The sequence below is a fragment of the Aquarana catesbeiana genome, linkage group LG09, assembly GCF_042186555.1.
Source record: "Aquarana catesbeiana isolate 2022-GZ linkage group LG09, ASM4218655v1, whole genome shotgun sequence".
In the NCBI taxonomy this organism is placed as follows: Eukaryota; Metazoa; Chordata; class Amphibia; order Anura; family Ranidae; genus Aquarana; species Aquarana catesbeiana.
The window spans coordinates 108,561,008-108,583,496 of NC_133332.1; the positions used below are offsets into that span (position 1 = coordinate 108,561,008).

The window sequence follows — 22,489 nt, forward strand, 5'->3', positions numbered from 1 at the left end:
ACTTAGTCTCCCTGCCAGCTTACTACAGAGTAATACCCTTACTCTCTGTGGGAAAGCAGTGATCTGTCGCACATGCCCCCTGCAAAATAACAATCAGGGCTGTCCAATCAGCAGGGAGCATGAGCTTCGCTGATTGCAGAGCTATAGGTCTGACTTCAGACCTCTACAGAGAAGCCACTAGTTCGGGCAAGGGACCCACTCTGCACTGCTGGCAGAAGACAGGCTTTTCTACTCAGGCTGTGGCTACTTCTCATAGTATGAACTGCAAGACTTTTTTTAATTTTTTTTATACACCTGTAATGTAGTTTGCTAATTTTAATCTGAGAGGTTAATTGAGCTTTAAAGCTGGGAGTGGGGATGACTTTATTGTATCCTTAGGAAGCACAGCAAGTAGTCGTAGCCCTGTTTGTATTATGTGCTGTGTAGCAGAATGGACTTTGCTCACTGTGACTGTTGCGCTCATCCTGTATTTGCTTTCAAATGCTGGAACCTTTCCCCTCGTTACCTTTCCACTATTGACCCCTAGTAACCCACTTGAGCAGAGCGACTTTCAGGCATTTTAAAATTTTTTTTTTTGAGGTGGAGATTAGGGGTGGAGAGCTGCTGTTTGAGCAGAAAATGCCAACAAAAAACTTGTAAAACGCTCATGTCGCACATTTTCAGGCATTTCCACTGAAGCCTATGGGGCCCAATCTGCCTCCAGTCTGTCAAAAGGGTAGCTCATGTAATGTTTTGTGTGACAAGCGACAGAATGCTGAGCTGTAAACAGGGGACATTGAAATGAATGGGATTTGGCTTGTTGAGCCTTTTAGAGCTTACGAGCTTCAAGCAGAAAATTGCTCAGGTGTGAACTAAAGGCCTCGTGCACACTGGGCTTAAACGCCAGCATGTAACTTTTTTTTTTTTTTTTTTTTTTTTTTTTTTTCCAGCCTGTAAATTGAAGGCTCATTAGAAGCAGAGTGTTTACATGCTGGAAAAAAAAAGATCACTAAGCTTATTCAGGAAGGAGTTTTTGAAGCGAGAACGTGTTATGCGACTAGATGCATCTAAACACACCTAAATGCTAGCCTAAATTAACATTCTGGTCAGTGGAATTCATGAACACTAAAACGCTTGGCACTCCTGAACGCATTTAAATGTTCCTAAATGCCTCTGCAAAACACAACCTTTTTAAAAAACATTTTCCTGCCATGAGCAAAGTCATTCGGGGGAGGAAGTAAAATGTCCTGTATGCATGAGACTTTAGTTGAGTGCTCTGTGCTGCAAAGCCCTGTATTTTGAAAATTCCTTGGGGCGGAGCAGTGAAAGTTTCTAATGACCGTCTCTGGGGTCACTACCCATGACTCATAGTCATTTGATAGCACATGACCAAGTGCACGGAATGCATGAAGCAGCTTTGAAACGTTGCTTTTCCTATCTTAGCATCTCTTTGCTGGTTGTATTAAGGAGTAGACCATGGGTGCCCAACCGCTGGTCCTCTGATGTGGCCCGCCACCTCCTGCACTAGCATGGCAGGTTGGCAAGCCCAGATTGTGGGTTCCCGACCCGCCATCCCCGAGCATCAGCGGGAAGATCTGAACCGGCGCTAGAGGAAGCAGAGCAGATGCTTCCTGTATAACGCTGGCTTCTGTCTCAGGCGGAGTGATACCAAATGTGCTCTGCCTGTGACAGTTCCCAGCGCGATACAGGAAGCACCAGCTCTGCTTTCTCCAGTGACGCTCCTGTCACACTAATGGCAGGTATAGGGGATCAAGAACAAGCCAGCAGTAGCCGCCAGCATCACCCAGAAGTACTAGCCAGCAGCAGCCGGACCCACCCTGAAGGACAGCCAGCAGCAGCCACCAGCCGGACCCACCCTGAAGGACAGCCAGCAGCAGCCACCAACCGGACCCACCCTGAAGGACAGCCAGCAGCAGCCACCAGCCGGACCCACCCTGAAGGACAGCCAGCAGCAGCAGCCACCAGCCGGACCCACCCTGAAGGACAGCCAGCAGCAGCAGCCACCAGCCGGACCCACCCTGAAGGACAGCCAGCAGCAGCAGCCACCAGCCGGACCCACCCTGAAGGACAGCCAGCAGCAGCAGCCACCAGCCGGACCCACCCTGAAGGACAGCTAGCAGCAGCAGCCACCAGCCGGACCCACCCTGAGGGACGGACAGCCAGCAGCAGCAGCCACCAGCCGGACCCACCCTGAGGGACGGACAGCCAGCAGCAGCAGCCACCAGCCGGACCCACCCTGAGGGACGGACAGCCAGCAGCAGCAGCCACCAGCCGGACCCACCCTGAGGGACGGACAGCCAGCAGCAGCAGCCACCAGCCGGACCCACCCTGAGGGACGGACAGCCAGCAGCAGCAGCCACCAGCCGGACCCACCCTGAGGGACGGACAGCCAGCAGCAGCAGCCACCAGCCGGACCCACCCTGAGGGACGGACAGCCAGCAGCAGCAGCCACCAGCCGGACCCACCCTGAGGGACGGACAGCCAGCAGCAGCAGCCACCAGCCGGACCCACCCTGAGGGACGGACAGCCAGCAGCAGCAGCCACCAGCCGGACCCACCCTGAGGGACGGACAGCCAGCAGCAGCAGCCACCAGCCGGACCCACCCTGAGGGACGGACAGCCAGCAGCAGCAGCCACCAGCCGGACCCACCCTGAGGGACGGACAGCCAGCAGCAGCAGCCACCAGCCGGACCCACCCTGAGGGACGGACAGCCAGCAGCAGCAGCCACCAGCCGGACCCACCCTGAGGGACGGACAGCCAGCAGCAGCAGCCACCAGCCGGACCCACCGGACCCACCCTGAAGGACGGACAGCCAGCAGCAGCAGCCACCAGCCGGACCCACCCAGGAGACGGCAGCAGCCAGTGATACCTGCAAGAATCCTGAGGAAGAAGTGAAGATTGAGGTCAGTTCAGGTGCAGGTAAACTTCATTGTGTCAGTGTGAAAGCAGCCTTGGGCTCCTTTTCACATGATCACCTCTATAGAGCAGCAAATTTAAACTGACCGGCATCCTTTTACACCTACTTATCTTCAATGTGATCTGCTTAAAAAAACAGAAGGGAATCCGCCCCCTTCTGTCAGGGTGGATCGGAGGGCCCATAGAGTAGAGCTGACTGTGTCCCTGTCTGCTCTGCATATGCAGAGTGGACACAGACCTGTCATCTCGGCCGCTCATTGTGGCCTGCGACCAGCTGCCAAGCCGCTAAAGTGGCCCTCGCTCTTCAAAAGGTTGGGCACCCCTGGAGTAGACTGTCGCTCAGGGAGTCTGCTGTTCTACAGCTCTGCCTGTCTTGGTGCCTTCTGCATTTACGTCACCCACATTTGGTTACTTTTTTTTTTTATTTATTTGATAATCGGTATAACAAAAAGTTAAGAAAGAAGTCCTGTAAGATGTTGTGTGGGTGAGGACATGTTTTTCTGATCTGACCAAATGGATCGGTTTTAAATAGAAAATGTATGCAGAGGTTTTATTTTTTTATTTGTTTGCACTGTTATCAACTCCAGAAGTCTGTTTGCACAGTGTTGCACTCTTTACGCTACTTTCAGTTTTTAAAGAGTTAAATAATTTTCTGTGCATACTCTGCAATGAACTTCATGACAAACATGAGGAAGTTCAAATTTAACAGTCGTAGTAATTTGTACTTCAAACAAACCCTATCCTTCAAACCAACCTGATCTGTGTGCACCATCTACTGATGACTGTATATACTGCATGTTCATTTTCTTATCAGTATTTTGTTTGTGTTTTTAGATTTTGTTTTTTATTAAATGTGTTATAAATTGCATGAGACTAAAGAATGCAATAAAAACTTGTGTGCTGCTATGAAAATAATTGTAATTACACTTCAAACTGTGACATTAACTGATATGAACAAAAATAACAGCTTCTACCATTCAATAAGTGAACTCCCACTCATAAGAAATGGACTATGCAAATAATGGTGCGCTTAATTAACACTATATTACAGTTTGAAGTTTTATTACAATTATTTTCATAGCAGCACACAAGTTTTTATTTATAATTATTCTATACACATACTATATTTGGTGACCATGCACTGCTCTGATGACCAAGTTCAGTGATGCAGAATGTCCTCATACTGCCAAGCCTCATTTTTTAGGGCCCCCAACCCTCCTTCTTTTCTTTTTTTTTTTTTTTAAATAAAAAAAAAAAAAAGGCTGGCAAGCTGAAATGTTGTACATGTATGGTTTTTGGTTTGGATACACGTTAAGAAAAATGTTTATATGCAAGAAGATTACTTTTTACTGTAGAAATGCATTGTGCTGTTTGCGAAGGAGGTCTTTGGGCATCTTTAAAATCCTCTCTTGTACCGATTTTCCTTGGCTTTAGCGCTACTTGTTTTGTAAAATAAAAATCTAGCCAAGAGGGTCTTTAGTCTCATGCAAATGTTCAAAGAAAAATAGTTGTTTGGGTAAAATATTTCATTATGGGCACTAGATGGAGCTGACACGCGTAGGAAATATGTACTTCCTATGATTCCAGTTCCAGCTGTTGATCCTAATGCAGTACAGTATATTTCTAGACAATTTTTGTTTTTGTAAATGAATGAATAACGTTGGCCCTGTAGAAGAAATTGCCTTAAAACATTCAGTTTTGCTTGATGAACAGCTCTGCAAGTTTTCTATTAAGCCCCAAAGTGTAAAATTTTATACAACTTTTGGTTATTGGCATGGGCTAGAGAATAAAAATCTAATTGCAATAACTTATCTTCATTCTGCAAGCAGCAAATAATTTGTTTCTATTTACAGTTGAAAAATCCTAGTTGGTTGGCATTCTACATAGGCCTCAGTTTGGCAAAATGTTGTCTTCCATTTATTTTTATTTGAACAAGCTTTTAATTCTTTCGTTATTAATATATTTGCATATTTTTAGGGGAAAATCGGGAGGAAAGAACATTCCGTAACTGGATGAACTCACTTGGAGTAAATCCTCATGTGAACCACTTGTACAAGTATGTATCTGTTTAAAATTAAAACTTTAGATCATGTACAACAGTCTGATTTGTAGTTCTGATGGCAGGATAAGGTGGAGTGATATCTGCTGCACTCATCCCTGTTAGTATTATGTGGAGCAGTGCCAGCAACAGCGGGAGAAGAGCTCTGTGCTGTAATGAAATTGGATTCTACTGGATTAACACTACTTCAGGTCAGACTGAACTGGGCATAATAGAATTTAAAACTCTGAACACTGTTACTAATTTAGGAGGCTCAAGGCAGTAAGGGCTCATTTGCGATGTATGGGGGGTAAAACCCCATAGTTGATCCCTGTTTTTACTACCACCAAACTGCCACCTCCAGCTGCAGTGGCCAGGGGTGTAAATCTTGAGGGGTTGCAGGCATGTGTGGTCTCCCTGTCGCAGCTGGACAGGAGGGATGGCTGGGGCACCATTTACTAGAACCGATCAGCTGCTTTTTTTTTTTTCCCCCCTGCAGCAGCCGAAAGCCAACTTCTCCTTTCCCCCTTTCCCTGAGGGATATTAGTTTTTGTAAATGCTGCCCCCTCCAGTCCAGGTGTGATGGGGAGGCTGCACAGGCACCATGGAGCATGGGCAGGGTTGCCATTGCACCAGTGCTGCCGCCCCTGTTCACTGCCCTATTGACGCTCTCCGTCCACGGCCCGAGCGACGCTCTCCGCACCCTGTCCACTGCTAAGGTAGGCTAAGTTTTATATTTTTTTACTCAATAGGTTTTTATTGAAAAGTTTTGTACAATACAATGTTATGCAAAGTATTTCTGAGGTATGCATATGATATATAAACAAACAATCATAGTAGACTCTAGTTATTTCTTATTTTACATTTCAAACAGATATAATCTTAGTTATATTGCAGTAGTAAGTAAAAGAACCAGAACTAAACTCAAAATCTGTATATGTCGGAAGTTAGTGACGATCTTCTGATCGTATATAGGAGGAACATGCCTACCCACACACCCTGGTCGTTGCTACTCTGTGCCTGTGTAGGCCTGCCTCCCCCTCCTCTGAGGTCATACCCCATGGAAATGTTTTTCCATATAACTATGTCAGTTTGAGTTTAACTAACCAGACAGAGAACGGTTATCTGTAAATGGGAGATCTAGTAATAACTTTTTATCAGTATTTAAGGATTAAAGTATTCGATAGGTCCTGGGGAGCTAATCCATGTAATCCAATGAGAAGTGGACATGGGTTGTTTGTACCACTTCGCTAACTGTAGGTGGATCTGTGTTTTTTCAGTTCCTAGTAATATTGAGTCTTGCCGACAGTAGGATTTGGATTATTATATTTCTCATTGGGTTGGGATATTGCTTGATTTCTAGTGATAGTAGTGCCAATGATAGTTTCATGGGAATGGAGATTTGTGTGAAAGCAGAAAGTAAGCGCAATATGGAGGTCCAGTATTGTTAGTTTTGGGCAGTTCCAGAAGATGTGTATCATGTCTCCTTTTTGTCCACATTGCCTCCAACAGGCGTCATCATGGTTCGTGTTGAATTTGGCTATTTTATTGGGAGTGCGGTACCACCGGTGTGTCAGTTTAATTGCTAGTTCCCATAGGGTTGAGCAGCAAGTGCCTTTGTATGTTGATTTACATGCTCTTTCCCAGGTATGTGCTGTGAATGATTATCCCAATTCTACTTCCAATTTAAGCAGTGGAGTGGATTTGGTAAAAATGTTTTTGTTCTGTATCAGATTGTAAAACAATGATATCCCTTTCTGGTGTGGTATGGGTGTTCTAAAATATATCCAAGCTTCTTGAGGAATTGTGCATGTTGAGCTTTTGATCGAGGTAATACAGTGTTTGGTACGTAGGTATAGGAATATGTCATAATTTAGAAGGTTAAATTTTTCCTGTAATGTGGGGAAAGGTTTGATTACGTCCCATGTGGAGCAGGTCAGACATGTTTGTAATACCCCTTTCTTCCCAACGATAATACTATGTGTATTTCATTGGGTTCTGCAGTGTTTCTAAAGGAATTTGGACTTCTGATTTGAGAGGGTGGTTCTGGCTTCGAATTACAAACCTTTTTCCATGTTTTAAGTGTTGCTACCATTGTTGGGGATATTCCTGGGGGAACTGGTCCGCCTAGAGTGATAGTAAATAACCATGAGGGTAGGTTATTTTCTAGGGATGAAGTGGCCTCGATCTGTCCCCACTCTGTCATTGAGGAAGGTCGAAACCATTCTTTTGCTTGGGTAAGGATTGAGGCCATGTAATAGTCTTGAAAGTCCACATATCCCATTCCTCCAGCTAGACGATGTTTGATCAACTTATCATGGCTGCATCTAGCTTGTTTGCTTTGCCATATATATTTAGATAGAATTGTTAGTGATGTGAAGTACTTAGTGGGTATTGGGATCGGGAGAGTTTGAAAAAGATAGAGTATTTGTGGGAGGTGAAACATTTTGAATGCTGCCAGATGGCCCTTCCACGAAAATTCAAGACGCCAGCCTGTTAAGTTTTTCTTGGAGTGTAGTTCGGAATGGCAAGTATATTAACGAGAATGTTATCATGGAAGCGTATAGTTGAATCCCCAGATACGTAATACTTTGATCCGCCCATGCGTAAGGGAATTGATTTTTGATGCGTTCGATAGTAGAGTCCTTTAATCCTAAATTAGAATGTAGGATTTAGTCTTGTTCACTTTGTAATAAGAAACGTTACTAAACCAGGCAAGCATTTTCTGGATCTCAGGAAGGGAGTGGTCAGGATCAGTGAACATGAGTATTACGTCATCCGCAAATAGACTTATTTTATGTTCCTGATCAGTGTGGGATATTCCTTTAATTTGTAGCTTAGATCTGATAGATTCGGCAAGAGGCTCCATAAAAAGATTGAATAGTAGGGGTGAGAGCGGGCACCCCTGTCTTGTGCCGTTGGTGATTTGGAATGGGACAGGAAGGTTATCTGCCGAGAAAACCTTGGCTGATGGGGTAGAGTATAGGACCATTATTGCATTGTGGATCGAGCCTTGTATACCAAATTTGTGTAATACCGATAAAATATATCCCCAGTGTACCCTATTAAATGCTTTTTCAGCGTCTAAAGATAGAAAAAGCGAAGGGGTTTTATTGGTTTCTACCTTGTGAATAATATTAATCCTTCTTCTAGTGGTGTCAGAGGCTTAACCTTTTGTAAAACCAGATTGGTCCCTGTGGATAAGGGATGGTAGTATATTTTCGAGTCTGTTGGCTATAATTTTGGCATGTATCTTTAAATCTAGATTAAGCAAGGAGATAGGATGGAAATTTTTCGGTGATGTTGGTTCTTTACCAGGTTTGGGTAGCTTCAGAACCATGGCACGAGGATTTCAGCAGGGAATGAAGCTGATGTGGTGGCTGAGTTGAAGACGATTAGAAAAGTTTGTAGTACTCCCCAGTGAAGCTGTCTGGTCCTAGGGATTTAGCATTGGAAAGCTTGTTAATTACTCGTAGTAATTTGGATTTTGTGAAGGGTTCATTCAGTGATGAGAGGAGTTGTGAGCAGATGGAAGGAAGATTCGTGTTGTTAAGGAATGCTTGGATTTCTTTTGGGGATGGTTGATGTGTAAGCGTGTCATCTTTAAGGTTGTAAAGGTCTTTGTAGTATGCAGTAAAGGCGTTGGCAATAGAGTGGAGTTTGAGTAGTTTTTCGTTAGCGTGCGGGTGGTATAGGAATGGGATTTTAGTTTTTGTTCTATGCCCCTGTACTCGTAGGGACATGGCTTTGCCTGACTTGTTGCCTGTTGTGTATGATGATGCTTTTAGTTTTTTATCATTTTTAACGTATGACTCAAGGAGTAGTGATCTTAAGTCGTGACGTAGTTGGAACATTTTTTGCTTGGAGGGTAGGAGATGGGTTAGTTTTGTTCAGGGATTCGGTGTTGGCTATGGCATTTGTGAGTTCATCTAACTTTTGGTTTCTTTTCTTCCTTGCCCTAGCTCCCATTTGTAGGAATACCCCCCTTGATTACTGCCTTATGGGCATTCCACACCACCAGCGGGTCAGAGACTGATGTTTTGTAGGAAGTATTCTTCCAGTTGTTTAATTGGTGTGGAATAACACAGGTTGTTAAGGAGGTAATTCACTCTCCATATATATGAGTTGGGTTGTGGGGAGTTAGCGGATATTGAGATGCTAATAGGAGCATGATCTGACCAGGTGGTGGTGTGAATGGTAGAGTTTGATATCTTTTGCAACAATCTTTTATCAGTCAAAAATAGATCAATTCGTGAGTAGGTGTTGTGACGCGGCGAGAGAGTGTAATCCCGCTCGCTCGTGTGACAACACCTCCACACGTCAAACAAATCATTGGTAGAGATAAATTTATCTAAAGGAGAAGCATGACGTTTGGACCCTGTGGTGGAGTCCATTTCTTTATTTGGGACCAGGTTAAAGTCACCACAAACCAACAGGTGGCCTTTTTGGGTTTTCCTTGCTGACCGTAGAGTCTTTTTGAGGAAGTGCATCTGGTGGTGATTTGGAGCGTAGATGGAGGTCAAGGTGTAAGGGACATTGTTAATTGTGCATAGCAGAAAAATGAACCTCCCGTCTGGATCTGTGACGCAATTCTGAAGTTGGAAGGATACAGTGTTCCGAATGGCTATCATGATTCCTCTTTGTTTTTTTGTATAGCTGGTTCGGAATTTATGTGGGAATTGCTTGTGGCTACACTGTGGGGTTGCATTTTGGGCAAAGTGAGTCTCTTGGACGCATATAACATCACATTTATGAGCAAGTGCTGTTTTCCATAGAGATGCACGTTTTGGCTGGGTGGTTCAAACGCTTGGCATTGAGGGACAGAATGGTGATATCCATGTTGGCGAGTGATAAGAGGGTGGGATATGGTTAAGATGGACTTACAGTTGGAGATCGGAATGTGAATGAGAAGCTTCGTTCGTTATCTGGTATCCTCAGCTGTGCTGCAAATGTGGTATAAACAAGAATCTAAGAGGGATATAAGATGTGTTAGATATTGAGCTACAATACTGCAAGAGCTGGAGAGTTCCGCAATATGAGGGTATGGTGACCTCAGCAGAAATGTAAAATGGCAAGAACAACAACGGGTGTATCAGCAGTAGAAAGCTCTGTGAGCAGCTGATCAAACTGGGGGGTAAAAGTTCAGCAGATGAATATCTGAGCGTACGGCCAGACCAGACTTAGTGCTGATTAACAATGAAGTTGTATTCTGAACAGGTTAACTAATTTATGTCTATTTTTCCCGCGCCTTTGATCTTGACCAAACTAAAAAGGATTGGGTTTCCCGTGGGCGTCAGGTTGGTTATGTTGAGGCTCTGCTATAATTCCCCAGGCATGGAGAAGTTTTAGACTGCCATCTATAGTAGATATGGTGTGTTGAATGCCGTTGTGTGTGGCCAGGATGGTGGCTGGATGACGCCACTTGTATATGATTTTGTGATTGTTCATGGCCTTTGTGATTGTTGTTTTATTGCCTTCTCATTTGCAGCGTGTACTGCAACAGATCTGCATACAGTTGTATTTCTGAGTATGGAGCTGGGAGAGGAGACAATTCCCTTGCTTTTGAGAGGATTTGCTCTTATGCTTGATAGAAGTGAATCCTCAGACATCCCTGGGGATGTCTGCTTCCAGGTGGCGAGGTTTAGGCAGTCTATGAATGCGATCTATGATCAATTGGAGAGAGCTGGCAGCATGCTAGAGAATATGGCACTAGCATAATTGTGCAGCTCTTTTTAGGCGGGATGGATTCTGGGATTCCACGAATTTTAATAATTCGCCTGGAAAGGTCTTCGAGGTCCGCCAGCTTCGCTTTAATCCACAGAGAGTCATCCTTTTGTTCAGTATATGCATCAATGAGATCATTTACTGTCTCTGTACATTCCTCCATTTTGTTTTCCGTGAATAACATTCTATTATCCATATGCTTCATTTCCAATGAAAATTTGTCAATCAGTGAGGACAAATTAGTCATCAAGGAAGATTGTAGGGATAACAGCATGTCCTTCATAGTGGTGTCTAGCACCAGTTGCCGTAAGGTCAGGAATTGAGCTATAGAGGACTGCAGTGATGATATAGCATTTTCATTATGGCTGGAGATGAGTCCTGGGTGCGTGATGGTGATGATTCACCCTGAATTAGTTGTGGATGGCCGTCCGGGGAGTCTGTGTAGGCCACAAAGTGCCGCGCCATTGCTCCGGCGGTGCCATCTTGGCCCCTTCCCTGTGCCTGGCAGGGCTGGAAGGAGAACGATTCCAGGCGTCTCGGTCCTCTATCCTGGCTCCTTTTGCGGAACATCGTGGTGGCGAGGTGCCTGGGGATGTGCCGTGGAGTCGATGGTCCGTTCTGTGGTATTTAACAGCCCGTTCGTCGCTAATAGTCCGGACGGCGCAGAGGAGCTCACGGCTCTGGCAGCCATTCTCGTGCACGTGCAAGCCGTGCCCCGCTAAGTTTATATTTTTAATGTAACATTTGTTGTATTATTTTTCCTTACTATTTAGTTAAGCCTTGCTAGTTAATTTCTTACAAAAAATGGGTGCCAAACCCCAGTGATCTTTTGATCTCTCATGTTCAGGTAGCTCTCCACCTCTGAAAGGTTGCCTACCCCTGCTGTACAAGTTAACCTATTTCTATTGTGTCCACTTACATACCGCATGATGTCTTGGGCTTTCAGTGGAGATATCTGAATGATGCCAGGCATCCATTCAGATATATATATATATATATTTTTTTCTGCCGTCGATTCCCTGCACAGTAAAAACAATCATAGTGGCTGTTCAACTGCTTAATTGTTTTTACAGGTGGCGGGAGGGTGCTTCTTCTGGCTCACCCGTGTGAGCCAGGAATGAATCGGCTGGTGGTGGCCGTTTACCAAAGAGAATACCGCGGACCAAATAGTCCCAGACAATCTCTGACCTTTTTGGAGGCCGGGTGCGACTTAATGATGTCATGTCTGGCCTTGACAGATGTAAACACTACCGTTTTTTTTTTTTTTTTTTTTTTGGCTGGTAAGCTGAGATTGTGGTGTGTGTGTTTTTTTGGTTTTTAAATTTAAAAAAAAAAAAAAATTTTAAAGGCAGTGTTTAAAATTAAAAAAAAAAAAAAAAAAAGCGCCCTCGTGCTCGCACGCTGAAGCGAACGCATATGTAGGTCGCGTCCGCATATGTAAACGACATTCAAACCACACATGTGAGATATTGCCGCGAACGTTGGAGCAAGAGCAATAATTCTCGTGCAAGACCTCCTCTGTAGCTCTAAACTGGTAACCTGTAATGCATTTGTAAAGCATAGCCTATGGAGATTTTTAAGTACCAAAGTTTGGCATTATTCCACGAGTACGCAATTTTAAAGCGTGACATGTTTAGGTATCTGTTTACTCGCTGTAACCTCTTTCACATACAATATACAAAAAAAGTGTACGAACTTTACAGTTTTATTTATTATTATTAAAGTGTGTTATTCAATAAAGGACGTTTGAAAAATTGCTGCACAAATACAGTGTAACATAAATTGCAATGCCTGCCATTTTATTCCCTAGGGTCTCTGCTAATATTTATATGTTTAGGGGTTCTAATTAATTTTCTAGCAAAAAAATATGGTTTTTACATGTAGGAGAGGAATGCCAGCATTGGTCCAGTATGGAAGTGGTTAAAGTGATTTTAATGGATCAGCACTAGCTTCAATGGATCGCTTTACTTTTAATTAAGTGGGCAGGGGTTGATGTGCTGCTAGGTTGTTAAAAATGTCCAGGAGCATAGCCAAAACATCTCGTACCACTGCCAATGTTGTTTTGACAGGCCCATTGAGCTGTATGCGGAGTTTATTTCTCCTAATAGGGTAGACATTCCTGTAGGTGGTGCTACAGGACTGAACAAGGAAAACCTGCCACTCCAGGTGAGATGAAGAAGCCTGATGGAACTGGTGGGGGCAGGCCTCCACAGACAGTAGAAATTAAAGAAATGGCTGCACACCACACTAATGATCCCAGATCCTTTATTGGACATCCCAAGTACCACAGGACCAGATGCCTGGTAGACGTGTATCACAGTTCAGATATGCTTAATCTTTACAGTAATTATTAAGCACATCTGAACTGTGTGATACTCATCTACCAGGCATCTTGTCCTGTGGTGTTACTTGGGATGTCCAATGAAGGATCTTGAATCATTACTGTGGTTTGCAGCCATTTCATTCATTTCAGGTGGTGCTACAGCTGTTATGGGTATTCTACCGGATTCTTCCGAGACCTAATATTAAGAACTCCTACGGACTTGGTGATCTCTTTTTATATAGCATAAATCTTAGCGGAGCCTGTCATGACCACAGTGGCACTGAAGGGACACTGCCAGACAAATGTATCGATAGGGATGGAACCCCGTTTTGTTATGGGTGGAGTATAGATAGTGTAGATGGAGTTATTGTTAAGATGCTCGCATTAGGACTAATTTTTGAAGCTTAAGTAAAAGTATTTGCCTAATTTATCAATGTATGAAGCAAGAACTGCTTTTGTCATCCATGGCAGCTAATTACAATCTTCCTTTTATTGGCCTAGTTCACTACAGACCGATGTGGTAACCTATTTCTATAAAGAAAACCATGTGTTTTGTCAACTCTGCGTTCTAATTCTGTTTCTTTTGTGCCGGTTTTCTTTTTATTGAATGAGTGACATTTTTGCCTCTGAGCTTTGATGTCCTTTCACACATTCTACTTTTACATATTCTGAAAAAAGGAAAACATTGGCAATAAGTTTGCATGTGACTTTTTTTTTTTTTTTTTAATAATTGAATATTGAGACAAATGCCTCAGCCTACCCCTGCAGTATGAGGACTTAAAAATGTAATAAAACCTGGTTTTATTTTTGAAATTCCAGTGACCTACAAGACTCTCTAGTCATTTTACAATTATATGAGAAGATTAAGGTTCCTGTTGACTGGAGTAAAGTAAACAAGCCCCCATATCCCAAACTTGGAGCAAACATGAAAAAGGTAAGTGAACGCCAAGAGGTCTAGTGTGTTCTTGTATATGTGAATTAGAAGCAAAAATAGCACTAGTGCTTGGTTTTATGTAATGTCCTTTCTTTCTTCTCAGCTTGAGAACTGTAATTATGCAGTTGACCTGGGAAAACATCCTGCTAAATTCTCATTAGTGGGTATTGGAGGGCAGGACCTCAATGATGGAAACCCAACTCTCACACTTGCATTAGTCTGGCAACTCATGAGAAGGTAAGTGTAGCACTTTATGAACAGCGATAACAGGTTAGGAAACAATTATGTTGGGGGGGTTATTTAAACTGGAGCAGCTGTGCATCATAACCAAATAGCTGATGAGTTCAGCTTGTTCAGATAAGCTTCAAAAGTGAAAGCTAGAGGCTGGTCGGTTGCCATTCATGGCTGCTCCAGGTTCTGTCTGCTCTAGTCTTAGTAAATTCCCCACAATGTACATGTGCCCAGAAAGAATCAGATTATAAACCTAGTAAATCTATCTAGGGTTCAATGGGGAATTGATCTCTTATCTACACTGATCATCAATGTAAGGGCCCTTTCATACTGAAGAGTTTTTTCAAGGGCTTTTGCATAAAAAAAAAAAAAAAAAAAAAAAAAATAAACCTTAAAAGCTCAAGAAAAATGCTTCCCTTTAAAACCAACAAATGTGTTCATAGTGGGACGGTGAAAAAAAAAAAGAAATCCTGCTAGTAGCATATTTGGGGAGCTAAAAAAAAAAAAACGCACCTTCCCATTGAAAGCAATGGAAAACCCAGTAAAACCATAGCAAAAACACACCAGCAGTGTCCTTTAAAAACCACACCGCAAATGCGGTAAAATCACGGCAAGATCACATATCAATGTGAAAGTGCAATAAGGGGGGGGGGGTGCTGTTTTTTTTTCCCTTTTTGTTTTATTGATTTGATTTCAAGATTATTACTATAAATATTGTTGTCCAGAGAAGGATGGTATATAAAGTATCTGCCCCGGGTGTAAAATAGGCTAGGCATGCCATATTTATCCTTGTATACAAAATGTTCTACAATTTAGTGTTCACGCCAACATACCACACAATGTAGGTAGAATTTTCAGCGGGGGTTTCCAATAGCTGAAAATATATTTCGGTTAAAAAAAAAAAAGTTTGAGAAATGCTAGATATGCTGCTCTGTTTCAAGCACAGAGCAGTGCTCAAGAAGAAAGGAGGGAGAAAATGCATACACTTACCTGGAACAGCTTTGCTTATTTTGTGAACTTCAAGGAAAAGTTTCTTCCCCAGGGGTACCTTAGTTTTAACAATGCATTGAAACATATTTATTTGGCCAGCGATAATAAAATTTCTTTTACATGATTTTAAGGGCTCTTGCGCGCAACCATATTCTTGGCGTATAGGCTTACAGAGTAAATGAATGCAGTAGTTGGGTAGTTTTGCCCATAGATGGGTAATGACACAACTTCATATGCAGCTATGAGCTTTTTGCCACTCACGTTTACACAGACCTTTGTATGAGTGTAGTTTTCAAAGCATGACATTTTACTTTTTGAAAAATACTTATTCGGGTGCGTGTGTAAACGCAGGTTGCAATATTTAAGTGAGCATAGCCACGTACTGCATTTTTTGCAATGCATGTCTGTAGGCAAACATGCTGTGGCATCCCAGCGCCACAACTATACAGCCATAATTTATTCTGTACACCAAAGCACCTAAAATATGACAAAGTGTTAGAGCACTGAGTGCAATTTAACTTGAAGTCCAGGTGTTGCTTTCAGCAGTAATTGTGCCTTTGTTCCTTAGGTATACACTGAATGTGTTGGAGGATCTGGGTGATGGCGCCAAGGCAAATGATGACACTATTGTCAACTGGGTGAACAGCACTTTGGCTGACGCTGGGAAGACCTCATCTATTCAGAATTTTAAGGTACTGCTACATAAATATTTCAAAACGCAAAACTGGAAATGTTCGGCTTTTAGGTTTGGCTGTGATTTTTATCCCGTCCTTCTTCTTCTTTTTTTTTTTTTTTTTTTTTTTTTTTTTTCTTTCTCATACTGTGCCTCGATGAGTAAATAGAAAGTGTTCAACAATAATTGGCCATTTGACATAAGCTGTTTCTTTAACCACTTAAGCCCCGGACCATTTTGCTGGCCAAAGACCAGAGCACTTTTTGCGATTCGGCACTGCGTCGCTTTAACTGACAATTGCGCGGTCATGTGACGTGGCTCCCAAACAAAATTTACGTCCTTTTTTTCCCATAAATAGAGCTTTCTTTTGGTGGTATTTGATCACCCCTGCGGTTTTTTATTTTTTGTGCTATAAACAAAAAAAGCGACAATTTTGAAAAAAAACACATTATTTTTTACATTTAGCTATAATATCCCCCAAAAATATATATAACATTTTTTTTTCCCTCAGTTTTTGGCTGATACGTATTCTTCTATATATTTTTGGTAAAAAAAAATCGCAATAAGCGTTTGGATGCGCAAAAGTTATAGGGTTTACAAAATAGGGGATAGTTTTATGGCATTTTTATTAATTTTTTTTTTTTTACTAGTATTGGTGGCGATCAGCGATTTTTATCGTGACTGTGACATTATGGCGGACACATTGGACATTTTTGACACATTTTTGGGACCGTTGTCATTTATACAGCAATCAGTGCTATACAAATGCACTGATTCCTGTGTAAATGACACTGGCAGTGAAGGGGTTTACCACTAGGGGCAGTGTAAGGGTTAAGTATGTCCTGGGGAGTGATTCTAACTGGGGGGGCGTGGCTACGTGTGACATGTCACTGATCTCTGCTCCCGATCACAGGGAGCAGAGATCAGTGACACTATCGCTAGGCAGAATGAGGAGATGCTTGTTTACATTAGCATCTCCCCGTTCTTCTTCTCCGTAAGGTGATCGCAGGTATCCCCATGGCGATCGAGTCTGCGGGACAAGCGACCCAACTCACGGAGGTCCCGGCCGGCGCATACGCAAAAGAACGGCGGCAAATTTAAAGGGACTTGCAGGTATGCCCATTTGCCCAGCCGTGCCATTCTGCCGACGTACTTCAGGGTGTGCCAGTTGGGAACCGGTTAACGGATAAGTTCACCTTTTCATAATATGTTACACCCATATTCAGGGTGTAACATATTAAGAAAGGCCCGTCCCGATTCCGTGCTCTGACAGCTAGTGGGGATCTTCTCCCCCCGCTAGCTGTCAAAAGTGGGCAAAGCCCCATTGCTCTTTCAGAGTGTTCTGTGAATGGAAATTTACAAGTCCTGACATCCTTCGCAGCTGTCAGCTTGTAGTTCTCAATAAACTACCATGGTGCTGTGAGCACTGTGGAAGTTTATAATTCTTCCTGACAGTGTGTTGCTTTGCCTGTACGAGCAAGAAGATACACAGACAGGTCTGCAAGAGTCCTGCATGGCATCAGCAGTCTGCTGATTGTTGGTAAAATGCTTTACAGGCTCCCGTAACAAAATAATTGCTGATTTTTTTTTTTCCAATTTTTTTTTTTCCCCAGCAAAAAATGTGCATTTATTTTTTGTAAAAAGGTGAACTCCTCCTCTTTAAAGCTGAACACTGTGTATATAGATAAACACACAGGGAAAATACAAATGCTTTAGCTCACAAAGGTTTTGTATGCCTGTCCAATCAATTTTAGAGTTTTTAGCCCTGGCGCACAGAAGTTAAACATTTCTTTTGTCCCAGATGAGTAAACCTGCCAGTCATAAACCCTTTTAACAGGACAACGTACTGATTTATTTCTTAATAAATTTGTTTTACTAGAGCTGTCGGTCAAACAATACAGACTGCAATAAATGCCTTTGAGTCACTTCCATCTTTTATGGAACATGGTGCTATTGGCTGAGTAGGCAGTTTGCAGTTGTGCATGGTGGGGCCTCAGGCTGACTCGTAAACTTGGTGAGGTGTGTGAAATGTATATGTATGTGTGTGTGTATGTATATATATATATATATATATATATATGTATGTATGTATATGTATGTATGTGTATATATATATATATATATATATATATATATATATATATATATATATATATATATATATATATATATATATATACACACACATACACACATACACACACACACACACACACACACACACACACACACACACACACACACACACACACACGATGAAAAATATTCAGACCCCTTAAATTTTTCACTCTGTTATATTGCAATCATTTAGGTTCATTTTTTTCCTCAATGTACACGCAGCACCCCATATTGACAGGAAAAAACACAGAATTGTTGACATTTTTGCTGATTTATTAAAAAAGAAAAACTGAAATATATCACATGGTCAAGTATTCAGACCCTTTGCTCAGTATTTAGTAGAAGCACCCTTTTGATCTAATACAGCCATGAGTCTTTTTGGGAAGGATGCAACAAGTTTTTCACATCTGGATTTGGGGATCCTCTGCCATTCCTCCTTGCAGATCCTCTCCAGTTCTGTCAGGTTGGATGGTAAACGTTGGTGGACAGCCATTTTTAGGTCTCTCCAGAGATGCTCAATTGGGTTTAAGTCAGGGCTCTGGCTGGGCCGTTCAAGAACAGTCAGAGTTGTTGTGTAGCCACTCCTTTCTTATTTTAGCTGTGTGCTTAGGGTCATTGTCTTGTTGGAAGGTAAATCTTCGGCCCAGTCTGAGGTCCTGAGCACTCTGGAGAAGGGTTTTCTCCAGGATATCCCTGTACTTGGCCGCATTCATTTTCCCTCGATTGCAACCAGTCGTCCTGTCCCTGCAGCTGAAAAACACCCCCACAGCATGATACTGCCACCACCATGCTTCACTGTTGGGACTGTATTGGACAGGTGATGCGCAGTGCCTGGTTTTCTCCACACATACCGCTTAGAATTAGGCCAAAAAGTTCTATCTTGGTCTTCTCAGACCAGATAATCTTATTTCTCACCATCTTGGAGTCCTTTAGGTGTTTTTTAGCAAACTCCATGCGGGCTTTCATGTGTCTTGCACTGAGGAGAGGCTTCCGTCGGGCCACTCTGCCATAAAGCACTGACTGGTGGAGGGCTGCAGTGATGGTTGACTTTCTACAACTTTCTCCCATCTCCCGACTGCATCTCTGGAGCTCAGCCACAGTGATCTTTGGGTTCTTCTTTACCTCTCTCACCAAGGCTCTTCTCCCCCGATAGCTTAGTATGGCCAGCTCTAGGAAGGGTTCTGGTCGTCCCAAACATCTTCTATTTAAGGATTATGGAGGCCACTGTTCTCTTTGGAACCTTAAGTGCAGCAGAAATTTATTTGTAACCTTGGCCAGATATGTGCCTTGCCACAATTCTGTCTCTGAGCTCTTCAGGCAGTTCCTTTTGACCTCATGATTCTCATTTGCTCTGACATGCACTGCGAGCTGTAAGGTCTTAGATGGACAGGTGTGTGGACTTGATTAGGAAAGCCAATCAGTATAATCAAACACAGCTGGACTCAAATGAAGGTGTAGAACCATCTCAAGGATGATCAGAAGAAATGGACAGCACCTGAGTTAAATATGAGTGTCACAGCAAAGGGTCTGAATACTTAGGACCATGTGATATTTCAGTTTTTCTTTTTTAATAAATCTGCAAAAATGTCAACTATTCTGTCAATATGGGGTGCTGTGTGTACATTAATGAGGAAAAAAATGAACGTAAATGATTTTAGCAAATGGCTGCAAAATAACAGAGTGGAAAATTTAAGGGGGTCTGAATACTTTCCGTCCCCACTGTATATATACACAGTAACAATATATCAAAAGGATGAATCATCAGATATGAATTCAAGGTAAATCCTGCTATATAAATGCATAAATGTCCAATGATAAGAATCAATCCTAGCAAAATGCAAACGAGAGAAAAAAGGGCTTCCAATGGTGTAGGTCAAACGTAGGTTTTTATTTTAAAACTAACATACAAGATACAGATGCCCCTGTAGATGTCTTAGTTGGATGAAACGCGTCGGGCTTGATACTTCGCTCCCCACATTGCTTTTATTACATTTTACTTATTGTATGTTGGTTTTAAAATAAAAACCTACGTTTTTTGGGTCATCGATTGTCCAGTCCTGCTGCCATCTACCAGTTTCCTTGGATGCACTTCTGGAGTTCCTGGACTTGGATTGTTTGGGCGACTTGCTGGTTTGGATATCCATGCTTTATCGACTCGTTGACGCTGACATTCGGATCCCACCTGGTTCCGATAAGAGTATGCATTTTTAATAATGTATTGATTCCTCACTCCGGAAGTTCTTTGTATCAGTTTACCATCAGTTTCTCTTTGAGAACCACCATTTGTCTGTTGAGGACTCCGTTTGCATTTTCCTAGGATTGATTCTTCTCATTGGACATTTATGCATTTTCTATAGCAGGATTTACCTTGAATGCATATCTGATGATTAATCCTTTTGATATTGAGATATACAGTAGATATATACATATACACAATATATCTACATTTCACACACCTCACCATTTTGAATATTTGTCACATTCTTATTTAGCAGCTTCTGATTTTCTCACAGAAATGTATTTATTATTTCTTCTATTAGTTAGCGCAATATTTCCTTACACCTTATATGACTCGTAAACTTGACATCCTAGGGCAGGGATAGTCATGCAAGTGCTGGTCATATTAGGAACTTAAGTGTAAATATTCTTCATAGTCTGTAAGTAAGTTCACTTTTACAGAAAATCTGACACTGGATCCCTTCCCCATCCTACCTGGTTCCACTGTACCAGATTGCCATGGTTCCCCGCTGTCAAATACAGAAAAGCCACTTCACCAGTTGGATTTAAAATTCATGTGGCTTTCTCTCCTCTCAGCGCTGACAGTATGGGCTAAGTGGGTTCTGATTGGTCTGCACTGTCCACGTGATCCATACTGGCTAAGCAATATGGACACAAAATATATAAATGGAAGAAGCAGCGCTGTAAAGCAATATGTGATAAATAAATGTCACAATAGTGTTAAATAATATTAGAGTCCATATCTGGTCAATTGAATCAGCAAAGTTCTATAATAATAGTCTTCAAAGGTGAAACGGATGAGGACCCCAGCTTGGGTCTCTACCAAAAATGATTGACAAATAAACTGGATAACCTTCACCACACCACTGTGATATGAGTAAAATGCACGCTTACCAACTGGCAAGCTTAATAAAGCTTGTGACCTTAACCCGGTCGGGGCCTTTCTTGAAATGGAGACACCACTAAAACGTTCCTTAGACCGTGACTAGACCACTAATCTCCATAGAAGGGGAACCTGGATGCGTGAGGTACTGAACTCCTAGTTAGGAGTTGTTCTGTATCACGCAGGACACGAGGCATAGTAGGTCCGGACGGAGGGTATGGGCTTAGTGGGTTCTGATTGGTCTGCACTGTCCACGTGATCCATACTGGCTAAGCAATATGGACACAAGATTAAGCCGCGGGAGTTTCAAATCCCCTGACCAGTGGAGCAGCTTTGACAGCAGGGGATTGTGGCAATCTGGACTGGGTGGGATGGGGAGGGGGTTCAGTGTAAAGTCCCCTTACAGATTTTCTGTAAAGGTGAAGTTACATTTAAAGTACGGTATATGTCCAGGCATATCCCGAATTTACCCCCAAACTTTACTCTCTAGAGTGGGTCCCAATATATATTTTTTTTCTTTTACCCTGTTCCTATATTGGTAAACCAACTTTTTTTTTGCTCCCATTGTACATTATTATTAAGATTGTAAATTTATTCTAGGAATAGCTGCTGGAAGCTCTGTTTTTATTGTTGTAGGTGAGCCCCCACAACTATATCTTCCAAAAGCCCTTTCCCTACACATTGTGTGGGCAGATTCTGAGAAGTCAAGTCGATATCACTTCTTTTGCTTGGGGGGGGAATGCATGTTGCCTTGGTGATGAGTCAAAATTAGGCAGATTTCTGTAGTCCAGCAGGTAGTGCTGCTGATGCTGGTTGAGATTTCAGTTCTTAAATGGGAAGTTAAGAACACATTGGATTTATGGCAGAATAAAACACGAAACAATGTGCATGCATTCCAGAGATATACTACAGGTGTTTTTTTTTTTTTTGTATACACTTTAAATACAAATCTTGGATCTTCCTTTAGTTTAAGGATGTTACATGTTCCATCCATATTTAGTGCGAAACATAAAGCATGTTCCAGCTCCTGCCTCCTCTACTCCTCCCTTCATTCCTCACTCCTCCTATGACAGTAGGATTTTGATCCCCTCCCCACACCCGCTGTCAGAATTTAAAAACATTTGGGCCCCGCCTACACAGCCATGTCATTTATACACAGTTCTGTGAAAGAATAAACTACATCTACTTTCAGCCTCCATGGCTGACAGTTTGTAGTTCATTAATTCACAGAATGAATGAAGCGGACGTGTGGGCCATTCGCTAACTGCCTGCTCTATACGAGGTATTGGTAGACAGCTGTACGGACTGTCTACAGGAGCCTGGTGTTGCTGATTTGTGGGTGCAATGCCTCACAGGATGCAGAGTCAAAAAAATAATTGCACTTTTTTTACCTGCAAAAAAGATGTGCATTTATTTTTTTT

At 42.5% G+C, this 22,489-nt stretch overlaps 1 protein-coding gene across 3 annotated transcripts in view; it reads left to right on the forward strand.

Moving 5' to 3' along the window:
* Nucleotides 1-22,489, forward strand: part of PLS3 (plastin 3) — a 165,988-nt gene that overhangs the window by 136,902 nt on the left and 6,597 nt on the right. For all 3 annotated transcript variants that reach the window (XM_073599133.1, XM_073599132.1, XM_073599135.1), the window contains 4 exons: nt 4,894-4,972; nt 13,821-13,935; nt 14,039-14,172; nt 15,725-15,848. In XM_073599133.1, coding sequence (XP_073455234.1) covers nt 4,894-4,972; nt 13,821-13,935; nt 14,039-14,172; nt 15,725-15,848 — 452 coding nt within the window. The remainder of the gene's footprint in view (nt 1-4,893; nt 4,973-13,820; nt 13,936-14,038; nt 14,173-15,724; nt 15,849-22,489) is intronic.